The sequence below is a fragment of the Neovison vison genome, chromosome 8, assembly GCF_020171115.1.
Source record: "Neovison vison isolate M4711 chromosome 8, ASM_NN_V1, whole genome shotgun sequence".
NCBI classification, from domain to species: Eukaryota; Metazoa; Chordata; class Mammalia; order Carnivora; family Mustelidae; genus Neogale; species Neogale vison.
The window spans coordinates 77,589,737-77,609,023 of record NC_058098.1 but is presented as its reverse complement, the minus strand read 5'-3'; the positions used below and the strand labels follow the sequence as shown (position 1 = coordinate 77,609,023).

The following is a 19,287-nucleotide window of genomic DNA, read 5'->3' as shown; positions in this document are numbered from 1 at the left end:
ATTAATATATATATTACCTTTATATCCTTGTTCTGTCTCCCTGAGATCAATTTTGGTTATTGGCTTGAAATCAGTATCCCATAATCGAATACACCCATCTCGTCCACCAGTGGCAAAGCCTTCTTCACAAGCATACATGCTAAAGATTCCAGCCTGTTGAGTAAGGCAGAGAATACTCAATACTGCAATGATTCTAAATAGTCATTATAGTTGGATCTTGATTTAAAGAAAAAAAAAAAGCAAAAACAAAAGTTGTTTTTTTTTTAAATACCTTGTTCTCTATTGAAATTCTGACAATAGACCAAGTAGCCACTTATAAAATCCTTCATTTTGGTTAGATCAAAAATTAATCAGAATTACCACCAAAGCAAACCAGTTCAAATGCTCCTTTACCATTACTAAATTGATGGCAATTTGAAAAAAAAAATCATTCACTAATTCCTTGGTTAAAGTTGATATGAAGATCAAGCTCCTTTATGTGACTACTAATTCCTATAAAGAAAAGGCAACAAAGGAGGTGTTTCATATAAATTGCCACTCAAAATAACAAAGCAAAGAACATGAACACTTTCACTGGTAAGCAGGTGCCTAAAATGCATCTCAGTGTGCTCAAGAAGGCAACACCTGAGCCTAAATGAAGACAAATAACATTTGTGTTAGTTTGTTAAGGATTATGTAAAGATGCTTTTTTTCACATGAGAAATAGCTTCATGACTTAAAGATGCTTCTCCACAGGAAAATATTTTGCCTGGTCTCTTGAAAAGTGCTACAGGAATATACTATCAACAGAAGATCCAGTGTGAAGAGAAATTAGGTTACTAAGGCAGCTGCTTTTATGCACAAGGACAACTACAAACCTCTGAATTGTTTTAAAAGCTGTTTCATAATTAGTAAAGCCAGGAAAGTTGGTTCAACATATAAGACAATGAAAGACCTAAAATTTCCTAGCTCTTTTGCTAAGATGTGCTTCAACTTTTCTTTGTATTAAGAGTAATAGGTGACTAGTGTGGAAGCAATTAGTTACAGGTCTGGGGAGTTTCCAAAAGTTTTTTTACCCTGTTTCCATTTACTATAATAAGCTTCAGCTTTCACACTCCCCATTCTTCTGGGCATTTCCATTTTATCATCTATAGATACGGCAATGTAACCATTATCACATGTCAAAAGAGAACAGAATGGCAGAAGTAAAGTTTGCCCTTGTTCTTATAAAGCAGACCCTTATAAGAGAGAAGTTTATCAATGGTTTCTGTTTGCATTTTAATTTGTGATTTAGACATGGCAGTGATGCTTACTCATTCAGAGCAAGGAAATATCTACCCTTACTAACCAATGGAAAAACAATACTTATCTACACTCTTGCTATTCAATACACAGGCCCCAGGCCAGCAGCAATGACATCATCCCAGACTTACTGAGTCAGAATCTGCATTTTAACAAGATCCCCAGGAGATTCATGGCTACCTTAAAGTTTGAGAAGTATTGATCTAGAAGATGAAAAGGATCATAAAATAATTCTATTCTTCTAGATGTTGGTGAATAATAACACTAATGAACCAATAATTGAGGTGAAGGCTAAATTATTAAGCTTTTGAAATATTTCTTTTAGGTGAACAAAAATAATTTGAGAATTCTTTTGTGAATGTGTAGAGAGGGTTCAGCAGGGTCCACTGATTCTAAAGCAACAGAAAAAAACCCCACATATTTATGATGTCAACTTTTTAAATAAATAATCACCCACTTTCCACATGGATATACTCACACTATGTGCGCCTTGAATGGTGCGGACTAAATTGAGCCCTTTCCAGACGTAGATGTCTCCATTTAAAGCACCAGAATAGGTGATGTCTTCTTTGGCACATGCAAGGCAAAGGATGGTCTGAAGATCCCCCGTTTTGCCAAATATCCCTCTTTTTGCAGTCAGGGCATTTCCACAGAGTGTCCAAAACTGCAAAGTCATAAAATGAACAGATCCCAAAGTTCTTCATTCTGATGCATTACGTTATTGGTATCTGCTTCTATTTCAGTACATTTTTTTGGCTAAATCTTTTATTGCCCCCTGCCCTTGAATTTTTAACTTAAATACAATGAATTAACATAATGTATTATTTGTCTCATGGGTACAGGTCTGTGATTCATTGTCTTACACAACACCCAGTGGTCACCACAACATACACCCTTCCCAAAGTCCATCACCCAGCCAGCCCATTCCCCCACACCCCATCCCTCCAGCAACCTTCCATTTGTTTCCTAATAGTGAGTCTCTTATAGTCTGTCTCCCTCTCTGGTTTCCTCTTTTTTCATTTTTCCCTCTCTTCCCCTATGATCCTCTGCCTTGTTTCTTAAATTCCACATATCAGCGAAATCATATGATAATTGTCTTTCTCTGATTGACTTATTTCCCTTAGCATAATACCCTCTACTCCCACCCATGTCGTTGCAAATGGCAAGATTTTATTTTTGATGGCTCCATAGAATTCCATTGTATATATATGTGGTGTGTGTGTATATAAATATACATACACGCATACACTCACATATTCTTTATCTATTCATCTGCTGATGGACATCTAGGTTCTTTCCATAGGTCAGATGTTGTGCATTGCTGCTATAAACATTCAGGTGCACATGCCCCTTCAGATCACTAGATCTTTGGGGTAAATACCCAGTAATGCAATTGCTGGGTCATAGGGTAGCTCTATTTTCAACTTTTTGAGGATCCTCCATTTGCATCATTTGCTATAGCCAAACTAGGCACACATAATTTACCTTGTTCTACTGCAACCAACAGAACTGTAAAACCTTTCAGCCAACTGATAGCACCATAAGAAAAACTTTAAAGGTATTTTTTTAACTTTCAAAAGTTCTAAAATTCCCAAACTTTACTAAATGCTTAATGATGATTAAATACAAAAGGCCAATGTTCTCAGAATTAGAATAAAGTGGACAAATCATCAGGTTTTTAATTTTTAGGCAAATTACAGAGGCAGTCTAGGTTCACTGTAGAGAAGTTTAGAAATACAGAAAAGTATAAAGAGGAAAACTGAAATATCTACAATATCCTGCTAATGTTTTGATATATCTTCCAGACATTTTTTCCAGACATTTGGAAATAATGTCTTTTTAACTAAAATTTGTGATAAATCTTCACTGTAGAAATGTTACTCAAAAACTTTTCTATGAGTTATCTTTTCATATAGCCAAATAACTGATTAAGCTTTTTAGTTTTCATTGTATAATCTGTCATGTGGGAGAATCATTATGCATAAAGCTTGAGCTACTTTATAGAAAGTAATAGCAAGACTTCCATGGTTATACAGAAATTAAATATTTTGGTTTTTTAAATGTATGAACTGGTATGACTTTCCTGCTGTGTATATAGCCCCTCAGTTTATAAAGGTTCTTTACGTTTATTTGATCTTCCTAATATCCCCTGACAACAGGCTAAAGCAGCTATTCCTATCATTCCCATTTGGAAGTGAGGGCAAAGGGGCTGACATGGTTTGCTCAAGGTAAGTGTTCAAAGGGTGTCTTGCATGAGAAAATATTGAAATCTTGATTTTGCCTTGAGAACTTTAAGTCTAATGAAGATACTTAGAGTGCAAGAGACAGTTTCAAGGTAGCATCTTCAGACCACATACAAGTGGCAAGAAAATTCAAAAATAGAGAACCACATTGAATCACTTGGAATGAGCAAGGCTAGGATCTGGATCAGTGGTGAGGAAGAAGTTATATCAGGGATGAGGACAGCAGGATTAGGCAAATCAAAGCGACAAAAAAATTTTTTTAAAGTGTGAGGAAAAATCAATGACAGCCAAATATTTTGTGCCTATGGGAGAGGAAAAATGGTGGCCCTCTCCGAGTATTTAAGTATTGAGGGAAGCAGTTCTGGGATGGTTGTACCACCGGGGAGGTCTGGGACTCTGGCGCGACTCTGGGACTCTGGAGGAGGGGCCCTTAGGGAGGATGAGAGGCTGGTGTGCAACCCCGTGAGACAATACAGGATTCTTCTCTCATTAAGGAGGCAAGTATCAACTCTGGTGATTGGTTTCTTTGGGCACATACTACTTTTACGAAAAGTACACATGGAAAGAAGAAAAAGATCTGGAGAAAAGATGGTTAGGTCCACACTTTGGGAAAATATTTAAGTATTAACTTGCAACCTGAACAAACTACTAGATGTAAACACTTACTGGTAGTACAAACATGCTAAAAACCAAACAAGAAAAACAAACAAAAAAAAACACCAAAAAAAACCAAACAAGGTGGCCATTTCCTTTTCTCACCATGTCTCCCATACATGAAGATTAAAAGTAGAGTAATAATTTTGTAATCATTATCCCTAAAGAAGAGTAAATGCTTTATAGCTATTATTTAACTTAGAATGTGCACCTCTGATCTGAGTTACTGAAACACTTTTAAAAATTTTTGGTATTTAACATACAGTGCAATGTTGGTTTCTCGAGTAGAATTCAGTGATTCATCACCTACATACAACTCGTGAGTTACTGAAATATTTCTAATGGACAACCACTAAACAGAGAGAGACCATCCTCCTCAGACACAAAGGTTTTCTGATTAAATCATCCAGTAGGAGGCAACAATGCCAACATGAAACATTCCAAATAATCCAACGACTCTCTAAAAAGTCACCTATAGATATAATGCCAGAGCAGGTAAGAGATTTTTCATAGAAATGGCAAATCTCTGATTCTGTCTTCTCAAGAAGCACTTGCTATTTGGAAAACAGTGACAATTTACAGTAGCAACACATCAGTAAATCCACATCAAATGAACAGACATTGTTTATCTTCCCCAAACTCAGTTGCCAGATTGTAATGCTAATTTTGTTAGGACTGGCAGCTACCCTGGAGTTCATCTGGCTCTAGGTAATCTCCAGTGTCCCTTCTATCTGTGACTAAGGACTAGAGAAGGATCAACAATACCCACAAACTTGGGAGGCTCATCTGCTGTGAAACCAAGCAAGCATGACAATGCTCAACTGCTCCTGTTTTCAAGCATTCATTTCAGGTAATTGAAATTTGCCTGTCTGCCAAACACTGGGAATTTGCAAAAACAGGATTTCACTCTAGCTACACAATTTCACATGAAAATATTTTCTGGGAGTGCATCAAATATATTTGCATTCAACTTGTGACTGGAATCATTCATTTGCTCACTCATTTGGGTGGGGGTGGGGAAGGTGGGGATCCTGGAATTGGTTCTAGAAAATACAGATAATGAAAATATTTGTTGAAAGCTGCTCAAACTTGTGGATTTCCTTCTAAACAAAATCAATAAAGATGACTGGATGGGCATTTGCAGATTATTCCATTTGAGGTCAAAAATACTTATTTTTGCTTAGGAAAAGATGCCTGGGGGCACCTGAGTCCCTCAGTCGGTTAAGCGTCTGCCTTAGGCTCAGGTCATGATCCCGGGTCCCTGGGCTCCTGGAATCCAGCCCTGCATCGTGGTCCCTGCTCAGCGGACAGTCTGCTTCTCCCTCTCCCACTGCCCTTCATCCTGCTTGTGTTCTCTCTCAAATAATATCTTTAAAAAAAAAGAAAAAGATGCCTGCCTGCTAAAACATAATTAACACACTTAATGGGATAAACAGTTCTGTTTTCAGATGAAGTTCTAGGGTTTTATATGTCTCTGTTTTTAGAATTAACTGATTAAAAGACCAAGCAAGGATGGAAAGAAATAGTGAAGACGCTGGAGAAATCATTAATTAAGCAGCTAATCTGTTATTTTTCATAATCTGTTCTTGGGGGGGAAAGTCAGGCCAAGACAGATCACTGAAGAAATAATTTCCAAGTGGAAAGAGTTCTACACAGAAAGCCAGAGACTGATTTTAAATCTTATCTGTGCCACCATATTTGTGATCCCAGGAGAAGGGAAGAAAATTAACATTATTGTGCCCTTACTCGCTCCACACCCTGTTTAATGTAACTTTTAATAAATTCAGATGGTAGTGATCCACAACCCTCTAGTGTTTTTTTGTTTAAGATTTTGTTTATTTATTTGACAGAAACAACAGCGAGAGAGGGAACACAGCAGGTAGAGAAGGGGAGGGAGAAGTAGGCTTCCTGCTCAGCAGGGCTTGATCAACTGTGGGATCATGGCCTTAGTCTAAGCTTAAGGATGGAGCCACCTAAGTACCCCTTGTTGTTTTTGTTTGTTTGTTTGTTTGTTTTAGAGAAATTCAGCCTCAGGGAGATTAAGTAGCTTTCCTAGAGTAAAGGAGAAGGAGGTAACAAGGACTGGAAGTCAAATAGTCTTCTGCATTTTGGCTTCCACACCACAGGATATGCAGGTTGGATGATGGTTCTGGGGTCAGAGTCTCAGAATTCTAGAGAGCCATCAGAGCCTACTGGAAACTAGGCTTATGATCTCACGTAATTCTTTGATTGTGGGTTAAGAGAATAATTCAGTGCCTTTGCAATTTGTTAGACTGATCAGAAACTCATGTTGGCAGATACATTTATCTTTAATAAAAACTGCAAAGGGAATTACTCTTTAATGGCTATTTTCTGACCAAAATTTTTTTCAAAATGCTGGTTTCCTGGGAAAATTAGAAAAGAGGGTCTTCAATGATGAAAACACTGATAATCTTTGACTATATGATGGGCTAAGGACCTTTCTACTCCTGAGTGCCAAGATTCTATGGGTGATCAATGCCTCCCATTAACTGATGACTGAAGTGCAATCCCTCCCCTCCTTTGGGTAATGCTGCCTTCCAAGCTCTCCCTACCAACTTACCTACCCACCAAGGCTCAGCTCAAATACCATCCCCTTTCTAAACCGCTTAACATTCCTCTAGCCAGTTGGGATCTCTCCGTTATCACTAGAGAATTTTGATTTTACCTCTTATAAATTGTTCTGTTTTAATGTTTTAATTGCTATACATCAAGTAGATTGTAAGTAGGATCAGTTTTTAGTCCTTCACATGATAGAAACACAACTAATGTTATCAAATTTAATGAGTCTTTCAGGTGGACTACATCAAACAATGAAGGACCCTCCAACTGCTGCCAAAGCAAAAAGTCCCTGTATGTGAGCAAACATATTCTCAGGTTTTTGCACAAGGATAACAAAATGTTAATGAAGCCCTAAGGTACTGGTAGGACACTTGATACCTTTGAGTAATAGAGCCTATAGCTTTATCTTTTTGTTTCGTTTTTTCATTACTTTTTTATTTTGGAAATATGTTATTATAAAATAATTTTAAAAAGAAAGAAAAAATTAGTCATCAGCTCATGTACTCATTAACTGTTTAACATTTTAGGATATCTTTCCAGTTTACTTCCTACACAAAAATATAGATTACTTCACTACTTGTGATCCCTGTCTGTCAAATAAATAAATAAAATCTTAAAAAAAAAAAAAAAAGATTACTTCTAAAGTAAAAAAAAAAAAAAAAAAAATCAAAGCAAATTTACCACAACCAGTAGACTGTAAATAGATCTTGCCTATTTCCTAATAACATTAAAAAAATCATCTAAACCATGACTTGTAATGATTGCACATTATTTCTCCCTATGGATATACCATATTTTATTTAACCACCTGGGGGCAGTTAGGTGGCTTCAGGTCTTCTTTTGTTTGGTTTTATTTGCTTTTGGTAAATTATTCAACAATGAACACATCCTTGGTTCATATTCCTAATGATTTCCTTGAGATAAATTCCAAGATATGAAATTACTGGTTGTGCTCTCTTTGACAGCACACATACTAACACTGGAAAGAAATTACTGGCTAAGAGGATACCAACATTTCTAAAGCTACTGATAGAGATTACTGAATTTCTGGATAGAAAGTCTGGAAGTGTTCATTTCTGGTACTCGTTTACCCCTCCACCACCAAGCTTTGAAAGTGTTCATTCACTAAATCTTTGCCAACACTTGGTATATCTTAATCATAATTTTGATGGATTAAAAATAAGAATGTTAGGGGAGCCTGGGTGGCTCAGTGGGTTAAAGCCTCTGCCTTTGGCTCAGGTCATGATCCCAGGGTCCTGGGATCAAACCACACATTGGGATCTCTGCTGGGCGGGGAGCCTGCTTCCCCCTCTGTCTCCACCTGCCTCTCTGCCTACTTGTGATCTCTGTCAAATAAATAAATATATGAATCTTAAAAAAAAAAAAAACAGATTTAAAAGTAAGAATGTTATTTTAAAATTTCCACTCCTGGGGCGCCTGGGTGGCTCAGTGAGTTAAAGCCTCTGCCATCCGCTCAGGTCATGATCTCAAAGTCTTGGAATTGAGCCCCGCAATTGAGCCCCGCATCGGGCTCTCTGCTCAGCAGGGAGCCTGCTTCCCCCTTTCTCTTGGCCTGCCTCTCTGCCTACTTGTGATCTCTGTCAAATAAATAAAATCTTGTAAAAAAAATCTACTCCTTATTAACAAGGTTTAGACTTTTATGTATCTATTAACCAACAGTGTTTCTGTTTTTGTCAAGTATACATGTCCTTTGTCCATTGTACAGGTTAGTTGGAGGTCTTAACATTTCAAGGACAAACACAAATTCTATCTACCATGCTTGTGGCTTATGCTTTGCTCATTTGTGGCTTGCCCTTTTGTTTCTTAGGGTAGACAGATTGTTTTAATGTTTATATAATTGAATCTATAATGTTATACTTTAAGGTTTCTTACTTTGCTTTTACATTCAGAAAGGCCTTTCACCTACTTGAGAGCAGTTAAGCATTTACTTAGATATTCTTCTAATTGTTTTATAGTTTTTAAACATGTAACTCCTGGATTCACAAAGAATTTATTCTCGTGTATTGTATGAAGTAATAATATATCACGTTTTCCCCTCAAATAGTTAACAAACTGTTCTAGGGCCCACTGGTCAAGATACTATTCTAAATTATTATCCCTTTTAAAGTCTATTTCTCAGCTTTGCTTTTTGTTGTGGTGTTGTTCTTATTTATCCTTATCCCAGTCTGATACATTTCATAATATGCTTAGTGCAGTTTCCTCTTCATTATCCTTTTTTTATCTAAGTTCTTGATTCTCATTTTTTATCCTTTCAGACTAACTTAGAATAACTGAAAAGGAAATGTCAGACAACAGTAAAAAAAACTTCTAGAGATTTTAACTGACCTTGTACTGAATGTAACTGAAATGATGTGTTTGTAATTTTTAGATGTTGTGTCCAGAACCAAGGCTACCTCTCCATTTGTTCAAGCCTTTTTAAAAATATTCCTCTGTAAAGTTTTGTAATATTCTTTAAGTCTTACATCCCTCATTATATTTATTTCTGAGCATTTGATCACTGTCCCTAACTATGAAGTAGAACAATGGGGAGGATCTTAAAAAACTAGACTCAAAGAAGAATGAAAGAACTGGGAAACAGGAGGAATTCGCTGGGGCAATAATACAGAGATACCTACTCTGTTCAGACAAAAATGCAACATTTTTGTACCAGCGAGATCCACGCTGAAGCCAAGCAAGTAATCCTTATGTTTCTTTCAGTTATGAACTTTAACTTCTATTAACTACAAACCTGTAGACAGAAGATCCTGGGGCATATCCCAGGGTCCAGTAGCAATTTTTGCTATATCAGAGCAAAGAAAGTTAATGGTGTTGACTTTGTTCCCTGTTTAACAAGAGAAGAAAGAAGCAAATAGCCAAAGGTAGGTCCTGAGCCACTTGCAGTAATTCAGTCTGCGTAGTCTAGGGGAAGACAGGGACATTTAAAAACCAATGATCCAGGAAGGTTTGTACTATGTATCCCTCTATTTCTAATTCCAACCCAACAAGGCACCTTCCTTCTAAAAGAACATATACCAACATAACAGTTTTGATATGCAGTATGTGTAAACTTTCATCAAAATGTAAAAACATAATTCACAGTACTAAAATCAGAACCTTTTTAAAACTTGCAATCCTTAGAAGGACTCTGAATATTCAGTTTAGCATTTAATTAACATGAAGTTTTCTCTTAGGCTGCCTCCTGGACACTCTCCTTGATGGTCCCTACTCTGTAGTTCTCAAAGAGCCCCATTAGCTGAGGTCAACTTGCTTCATAATCAAAGAAGCAGGTATGAGAGCTCCAAATTTAAGATAAATAAAGCTGAGCCATTTCTCAACATCCAATTATACATATAACCACCTTAAATTCTTTTCATACAAGTTACCCCAAATTTTTTTTAAATAACTACTTTACCTTTATATGTTTAACTCCACAGCTAACCACTCTGTTTGGCTGATATGGATCCCAGGAAATATCAAAAATCTGTTCAAAAAAATTAAAAATTGCCATGTTGGTCAATTGTTTTTGCTTTCTTTCCAATATCAGTTCAACCGCTAAGACTTCATCCTAACACTTAGGACACAATGTTACCTGCATAGACTGAACAATGGGGATTTGGCTTGGTGATGGGACAAGAGTTGCTAACACATGTTTTATTGCCTCACATCTACTTACCTTAGGCCTGAATAAAGAATAATTAACCATGATCCATGAGACACACTGGTGTCATGTTTTTAACTTGGTCCATTGAGATGACTTAGAATAATTTTTTGATCAAATTTTCTATACCTTTACACAATGATAATAAAATACTTTTGAGATAGCTTTATAATAAAAACAGAAAGAGTTACAAAGTGTTTCTTTTATGTAGGAAGATGTTTAATAGTCAAATGCAATTCAATGTGGCCAACACTTTCTCATAATCATAGAAGTTAATATTCATAAGCATAAGGCAGAGGCATTTATTTGGCACCTAACTTAGCCCACATAAAATTGTCCTTTAGCCTGTCATTTTAATCTGATCCAAGATACTGTTTTATTTTCAGTTTTCCAAGAAACTGAAAACATATCCACTAATATTACTTGCCATTCTTTAAGAAAAGCAACCAATTTGCCAGCAGTTTTGCATTTTGGGAAGAAGAAAGAGAAGATTGTGTCAATCTTAGGGTCAGATCACCCACGGTAATTGCTCAGAATGCATATTTCACCAGCCCAGCTGAAAGATTCTCACTTTGTAACTGGGCCTAGGCATATGCATTCTTAAGCAGACCCCAAGAGAGTCTTAGGCAGTCAGCCCATGGACCACATTCTGTGAAGCTCTAATAGAACGAGTAATTGTCAGTGCTGGAATCTAAATCAGAGAAAGAGCTTAGGCTGCTAATTTCTGATCACATATGAAGGAGAAATATGGACTAATCATCAGAGGGAAAAGGAGGACATATAATCCTCAGTTAGGTAGAAAGGAGCAATTATAGACCACAGAAAGAGCACTAAGAAAGTACTCGGTCCAAGTACCAAGTTCCAATGAGGCCCCTTTTATCTATGCAACCTCAGGCTAGTCTTAGCATCTCTAAAATAAATGATGTCACCTCAGTTCTATTATGAGGTCAATTAAGATAATATATGTACAATCATTTTGCAGGCTATAAAGCACTCATTACATAATTGAGTGCTAGGGATTGAGTATTTTAGCCACTGAAATAATCAAGATAATCATTTGCCCATAAGGAGCCAGTACTAATTCATACTGGCACCAGTAATAAAGATTAAACCAGATAGAAATTATGGAGTCTGGGAGAACAGTGCTCTGAAAGAACAGTATTTCATTACGGCATTCTAGGTTGTTAAAATAAAAGAGTTTGCACTAGAGTAGTACTACACATTTCATAATCTACTTCTAAATGGAAAGTGTAAAATACATGAACCAAATAGTAAGAAATTCCCATATTGATCTAGTCTAATCCAATTTACTTTATAAGATATGATGGGATGGATATAATATCAAAAATGTGAGTACCACAAATATTTTCAACCTGCTCATTAAGTACTAAGTTAATACCAATTAATTACCAGTAAGTTAATAACCTGGGAGTAGAGCTCAAGCAACACTACACTGTAAATCCTCCCTAGGGAATTCTTATGCGTGGCCAACAGTAGGAATCATTGGGGCCAGAAGGGTGTCAGGCCTCTTCCAACACCAAAGTTCCACGGTTGGCCATTCCTGGACTTTCTGAGAACTTAATCCTTGAGTATAATTTGCCCAAATGTGCAGCAACAACTATGGGGTCATCTTAAAACCGTGATCCTCCATTGATGAATGAAGAAAAAAATTTAGAGCTCAAACTAAGGAGGAGACAGTGAATTTAATATCTAATTTGGGCCTCATTTAGCATGGACACTGATATTAAGGAAACAAAGTACAAAACTAGCAATCAATGTAAGACAGTCATGCAAATTCACTTTTTTTCTGAAATTAGAAAATCAAGACAAAAAAAGTGGTCAAATTATTTTAATTAAGCAAGACAATGGAGAAATAGATTTCTGACCTGCTTCATATCCTATCTTGCCTGCTTTGACTATATGGAATTATTTCTGATCACGCTGAATTCAATACGATGACAAGCAGGCACAGTTTATATTCAAGATTCTCAAAATAAAAAAGAATCCCAAAGTTGTCATTACATTCTTTTGAAGTTAAAATTTATACACTGTGGGGTAGCTGGGAGGCTCAACTGGTTAAGTTGTTAAAACAGTCTGCTTTCTTTTTTTTTTTTTTTTAATAATTTTTTATTTTATTTATTTGACAGAGAGAAACTAGGCAGAGAGGCAGGCAGAGAGAGTGGAGGAAGAAGGCTCCCTGCAGAGCAGAGAGCCCGATTCGGGGCTCGATCCCAGGACCCTGGGATCATGACCCGAGCAGAAGGCAGAGGCTTCAACCCAGTGAGCCACCCAGGTGCCCCAAACAGTCTGCTTTCTGATCAGGTCATAATCCCAGGGTCCTGGGATCAAGCCCCAGGTTTGGCTCCTTGCTCAGCAGGGAATCCGCTTTTCCCTCTGCCCCTCCCCTCTGCTTGTGCTTGCACTCTCTCTGTCTGAAATAAATAAATTTTTAAAATAAAATAAACTATACATTTGAAACGCATTTTGTGAATATTTTCTAACTACTTCCATTTCTAAACAAATACAACTAAACTTAACATATAATTTCAAATTCAATTCTATTTTGATTTTAATCAAGATGCTAAATGCCAGTATCAAAAAAAAAAATTTCTTTGCCTATGAAAAATAGTAACAACTTAAAGAAAGCATCCGATCATCAGAAGAGATCATGCTGACATAGTTATTAATCATAAATTAATTTTTTTAAAGACAGTTTTTAGGTTGAATATGTAGGAAAAGTCCTTATATGGAAAGTTTACTTTTAAAAATAGGACAACTCTGGGAAGCTACTTCACAATTCCCTCACACTTAGGAAAACCGCATGGTTCAATCCAACAAGCTCTTCTTACCCGGTCGGAGTGGCCGGTGGCAGAGGCCAGAAGTTTTCCCTTCTTCCAGTCCCAAATGCAGACTGTGTTTTTGGCATCCAATCCCACAGAGGCCAAACGCTAAGAATAAGAACAACAATTTAATAGCTGAAATTGATGGGCACGTTTCTTATTATCCATCACTTCTTTCGACAATTGGTCCCTGATGACCTACTCTGGGCCAACCATTGAACATCTGCAAAAAAATGATTTCTCAAAATCCATCTTAAGACCACAACTAAAGATAGCACAGACGACTTCTACTAGCACATACTGAAATTTCAAAAACATCAAAGCTACAACTCATTCATCACAAAGCCTCTGATTTAACTAGTTGATACCAGCGGAACACAGCTTGAAGGCAAAATACATTTTTTTAAACTTTTTAATTTTTAAATTTAAAATAATAATGTGAGAGTAAAGACGTCTAGGATTCTATAGACAAAAAGTCTTGCCAAACTACTTCAATGAAAGGGTTTGACGAACACATGGGGAAGGAAACTCCTAATGAACATTGCATTCATTCTTAACTTCCTTAGTTCCACAAACATTTCAGGTAACACATTGGTAAAAGTAATCTGGTACTTCATCTCCTAGCCTAAATTCTTTTTGTTTATATCAGAACTTGTTCTCAAGGGAAAAGAAAATTTAACACATTTAAGTATACACAAAATCAAAAGTATCCAAACATGTATTAGAAACACCAAACCTCAGAGGGAGGTTCTAGCAGGATGGCCCCGCCTATGAAAATCGCACTGTGTAATGGACAGAGGCCTGGACTGGGTGTAAGTCGATTTAACTTCTCTTTTGACTTGTGAGGAGCCAGATCTAAGACCTTGCAAAATTAATTAACTTCATTAAATTACATTTTCCTCATTTGTAAAATGAACACAAAATATGTGTTAGATCTACCTTACAGGATTATAGTATGGATTGGTGAAATAAGTCAAAGGGTTTTGAAAGTATAGTATCACCCAAGTAATAAGAGTATCTGAGCTTATGTATTTCACTCAATATGTTTGTGGCGGGGGGCACATATAAGTGGAATGATAGTCACATATGGCTAAATGCAAATGTGTTATGCAGGGATTATTCAGTTTTCTTCAGTAAAGATGGCTTCGATCAATAATGTTAAGTATAAAAAATACACAGTTGGAACTTTTAAAATGTGCCCTTAAAAAAGAGGGTCTTTATTGGTTTTTTTTCTTTACTATAAGTTTTAATAGAGCATCCCAGCAATGGAAATTATAATATGTGGTTTCATTTTTGTCCATATAAGAAAAATCTGAAGTGTGTGAATTCCATTTAGTTGTTTTTTGTTTGTTTGTTTGTTTGTTTGTAATATGTATGGGTACTAAAGTAAAACCCACATTTCTTGATTGAAAAAAGCCCAAAGTAATCTACTTTATTCACTTGTAGTGACAGGCCCCATGGCTATCTAAAAAGCATTTCTATTGCCTTTTGTTGTTTGAGAGGTGATGGCCATTTGTCATTTTCTAAATATCACTCGATTCCAGTGAACTCTGTCCAGGGAATAAGGCAGACCCGAAGCAATAGGCATCAACAAGCCAGGAAATCCATCATGGCCAGCAAATAGGTTATTTTTCTCAGCTGACAGTTAAGTACCATGTAGTCCACCCTGACCCTCACCCCCATAATTAAAAAAATATAATGCTCTCACAATATTTTCAGTTGGTGAAATGTTTAAGCAAGCAACCAATGGTGTGGAGACTAGTAGAGGTTGTTTCAACTGTCAGGCAGGCCATGGATTTGGAACGTAAAGGACAGTGGCAGAGAATGGGTAGGTGAGACTGTACGTGACAGTGACTGTAAAGATTGTCACAAACACGCAGGACTCAGTGGCTACTTGAATTGCAGGGAATGGATAGGGAGAAGTAAGAGAGAGAGCTCAAGGTAGAGAGCTCAAGGTAAAGAGTTAAAGAGTATCTTCTCAGTGAATTATTAGGAGGTGGTGCTATCCTTTAAAAGTAAAGGGAACCAAGGAGATGCTCAGGGCTTGAAGCCTATGAAAAAGGTTTGGTCCAACTCTGATTCCAAATTCAGGAAGCTAAAATGGAAGACAAAGTGGAATTGGTGAGTCACGATGGATCGGATCAGCTTGAGTCCACTGTTTCCTTCTGTAGGCTTTTCAACCAATAAGGAGACTGAGGGAAACAAAACTGGGGCCCACCCAGAGCTGGAGGTCAGAGCAACAGCTGGAAGGGATCTAACAGGGGATGATTCTAGGAGGCGGACAAGGGGAGGCAGCAAGATTAGTAGACCTTTTGAGCCTGTCAGCTATGTGCACTGTAATTCAAGGTGACTTGTGAGACATCATTAAAGAAAACAGAAATGGAAAAAGATACACACCTGTCCATCTGAGTCGAAAGCCAGGCAGGCGACTCCATGGGTATGGACATCTTTAAGAATAGATACAGTCTGGACATTATAGGAATCCCATATACATATATATGGCTCCTTCCCAACTTGGCCAGTTGCAACGAGAGTTTTATCTGGGTGTAAGGCAAGGCTGAAAAAGAAAAACAAAAAACAACGTTTTTTTCATGTCCTCCTGAGCAAAGTTAAGGAAAATATGTTTTTTTTAAAATCCACATTTGTTTCTCATTTCAATCATCTAACAAGAGAATCTCAAGAGAAAGAGTCTGATCTGTCCTCAAAGCGATAAATTACCTGGCTGGTCTAATGGAAATGTTGAATGGCAAAAGAGGCTTAGCACAGTTTAACAATAATTTCCTCTGATCTTACCCACTTGGTTACTTGAAAATCAAACACTATTATGATCATGATTTTATGCTTAGAAAATTTATGTGGTGCTATAATTGCTTTATGTCAGGATATTTACTTACGGACTTTGAAAATATTACTCAGCTTTTTTCAGTTAGCTTTTGACTTTAATTTGAAAAAAAAGGAAAGAGCTGTTGCTAGGAGAAAGTGTGCTTCTCAGAATTAATTAAACCTGCTTGCACAAGCTCCGGGTGCCATCCTCATTAGGATTTCAAAGCACAGAGGGCTCTCAGAGTCAAGTGATGTTTCTATGTCTGTTGCCATAGATTATGCATTTAAATGAAAATATCTATTTTACAGAAATTACTAACACCAGAAGAACCACAAATTACCATGCTTGTGGTTTATTTAACATTATTCCTCTACAGTCCAATCAAAATAAAACTTTGTCAAATACCAACTAGAATTTCAGGGAGTCTGGAGCAGTCAAGAGGAAGAAAGGTCATTATTGCTATTCCTAGATGAGCAATTACTCTACTGTTTTAAAACCATTGTGTAAAGAAGTCGTGTTTTTCTAAAAATAGGTGCTGAGAATTTTTTTTTAAAGGCACATTACCTACATAAACTAGTAAGTGACCATTTACAAAATAAAAGAATGTTCTGATTTCGACATTTACACAATTGACATTTTTTTTTCCTTTTCAACTTTCAACATGATTTTAATACAAATATATGCTCTATAAGCAGCCCTGGATTGGCAGGGGTCCGCCCCTTACTACCTCTGGTTCTTTGGGTTTATTCATCTCTTTGTCTCCTGTTCCTTATCTAGAAAATGGAGGTACGACATAAAAGCAGACAATAAACAGCACAGAGAGCTTTCAGCACAACACCGGGCTTTCAGCACTCAAAGCAAGTTTCATTATCAACGCTTGTGTAACTGGCATTTATATACAACCAACACATGCATATCTCTGGATACCGTGCGTCTTTCAAACAGATTACTTCTGCCGCTCCCCGGTCTACACGTGTGCTTCCCCCAAGTTCTGCCGCGACCAAGCTCCCTCGGCTATCCCCCTGAGCTCGTCCTCATCCTCACCCCACTGAGCTCCCTTCCTGGGCCTCCCACCAAACCCTGTGCGGTCTTTTGCCCAGGACCCTTGAGTACCATCCCCCTTCCTCACCGAGGGCCTCCGCAGGCCCTTGTACCCTGGCGCCGCAGTGCCCCATGTCTTGCAGGGTGTTCCCAAGTCCCCATGCACCAGTCCTCACTGGCGGTACTACTCCGCACACTGGAGGTCCGTTCCACATGCACTCTCCTGCGCAGGCCGGTGCTTCGTTGGGTTTTTGTTTTCTTTTAAAACAAGGTGCAGGTGGCACCCGCAGGGCGCACTCTGTAGCTGGAGGGGAGAAGGTGTGAGAGTGGGGCCAGATGCAGGGCAAGGAGAGGATGGGCTGGGAGGGACTGCGCGTCAGGGGCGGCTCGGAGGACCGCCTATCAGGCCCCAGGTGCTCCTGCCCTAACACCTCTCGCCTGAAGGAAGAAGCGGGATCTAGGCGGATCTCGGCGAGTTCTTGAGGGGCGGTGCAGGAGTACAGGGATGAGGAACACCTGGGTACTCCGAGTGCCAGAGGCCCCTAACGTGGGACGCCCCTGTAAGAAGTTTGGCTCGTATCATCTGTCAGGAAAACCTCAGTCCTCCGTGATGCCTCGTGCTCTTTCCCCTGACCCTCAGAGTCACGAAGAGGAGCACTTAGGCCCAGGAGTCAGGCCAGGTGTTGGGATGGGCACTGGCCCAAAGGCTATGCAGGGATGATACCGCCCGAGGCCAGAACCGGAGAGTGGAATGCACATAACCCCAGCTGCAACGCTAGTCTGCCACCTTCTCAGAGGAAAGACTTGGACCTTGGCGTTTTCTGCAGCAGCCCCTGGGGCCCAATCCAACAGCAAAGGTCCAAGGCCGAGCAACTGGAATCCACGTTCACTGCACATCCTCAGGGCCAGTCGTTCCTCTGGGCAACAGCGAATCGTCCAGAATTGTCCCAGGAGATCCCTGCTGCTGGTTCCTCTAGCCTCTCCCCTGAAGAACAGCCGCAGAGCTTTGCTTGCCGTCTCTGACACAGCCCAACTGCCAGCGGCCTGAGATGGGTCAGCCGGCCTCTTCACCCCAGCCCCTTCCATCAGATGTTCCCCTGTGAGTATGGTCAGGGATGACCATGGGCCTGGGCACCGCCTGGGCAGGGTGGGGGCAGTGCAAATTTTCCCAGGAAGGCAAACAAGGGTCATGGCTTCTGATGTGTGGCGGAGTGAGTGCAGGTCCAGATGCAGGGGTTAGGGAGGAGATACCCTGGGAGGCACTGCGTGTCAGAGGCAGCTGAAAGTGTGGGATCCGACCCTTGGTGCTGTCTCCACCACCAGTCTCTGCATAGGAAGGCCCACCCCCACAGATCTCAGTTCTATAGCCTTCAGAGGAGCCCTGGATAAGAAACACCTGGGAGCTCTGGGATAAGAAACACCTGCGTTGCCAGGATCTGCGTTGCCAGGATCTGCGTCACCATCTAACAAGGGCTTGCTGGAAAATATATCATAGAAAATCTTTATACGGAGAACCAGAAAAAGGTAACACATATACAAGGGGCAAAGGGCATCCATGTATAAAGACAACACTCAAGTTCAGTCTCGCAGACAGTAGCAGAAAATGAGATGGGTCAGGTAGGCCAGGGCAGCCTTATAAGCCCTTTTAAGCAGGCCAGGAAGTCAGGGCACAACTGCCAATTATTAGAGGACATGGCATGAACAGTTGCATATTTTAGTAAGGTAACTCCAGCAGCAGTGAGGAAGTGGGAAGGACAGATGGGTGAGAAGTATTAGGAGAAGAGCCAAGGAGGCCAATGAGGGGATAGGCGACAGTTAGGTAAGGAGAAGTAAGGTAGATGGAAAAAAGAGTCAAGAGATACTTAAGGGAAAGAGAGAAAAACTTTTTGGGTGCTGAAGGCTAAGGAAAAGCCTAAGCATGTCAAAGTTGCCTGAAGTTATTTGCTTGGACAACTTTTAAACTCACAGAATTTGCAGCATTAGAGTGAAAGCCTATGGGGCCTGATCCTGGGAAAAGATGGACTAACCCAATTTTTAGTGAGGAAACCAAGGAGATCCCTCAGGTTAGCACCATGCTCGGAGTCCTAAGGACTATCAAGAAGAGGGTCTGACCGGAACATCACATGGTAGAGTAAGCAATAAAGTGCCTGCAGAAGAGGGAGCAAA

General features: G+C 39.0%; 1 protein-coding gene across 2 annotated transcripts in view; it reads right to left on the bottom strand.

The window, feature by feature from the left end:
* EML6 (EMAP like 6) overlaps window positions 1-19,287 on the bottom strand; it is a 275,740-nt gene that overhangs the window by 152,555 nt on the left and 103,898 nt on the right. For both annotated transcript variants that reach the window (XM_044263968.1, XM_044263967.1), the window contains exons 2-6: window positions 15,654-15,813; window positions 13,266-13,364; window positions 10,171-10,239; window positions 1,760-1,945; window positions 18-153 (exon numbers count right to left, since the gene is read on the bottom strand). In XM_044263968.1, coding sequence (XP_044119903.1) covers window positions 18-153; window positions 1,760-1,945; window positions 10,171-10,239; window positions 13,266-13,364; window positions 15,654-15,813 — 650 coding nt within the window. The remainder of the gene's footprint in view (window positions 1-17; window positions 154-1,759; window positions 1,946-10,170; window positions 10,240-13,265; window positions 13,365-15,653; window positions 15,814-19,287) is intronic.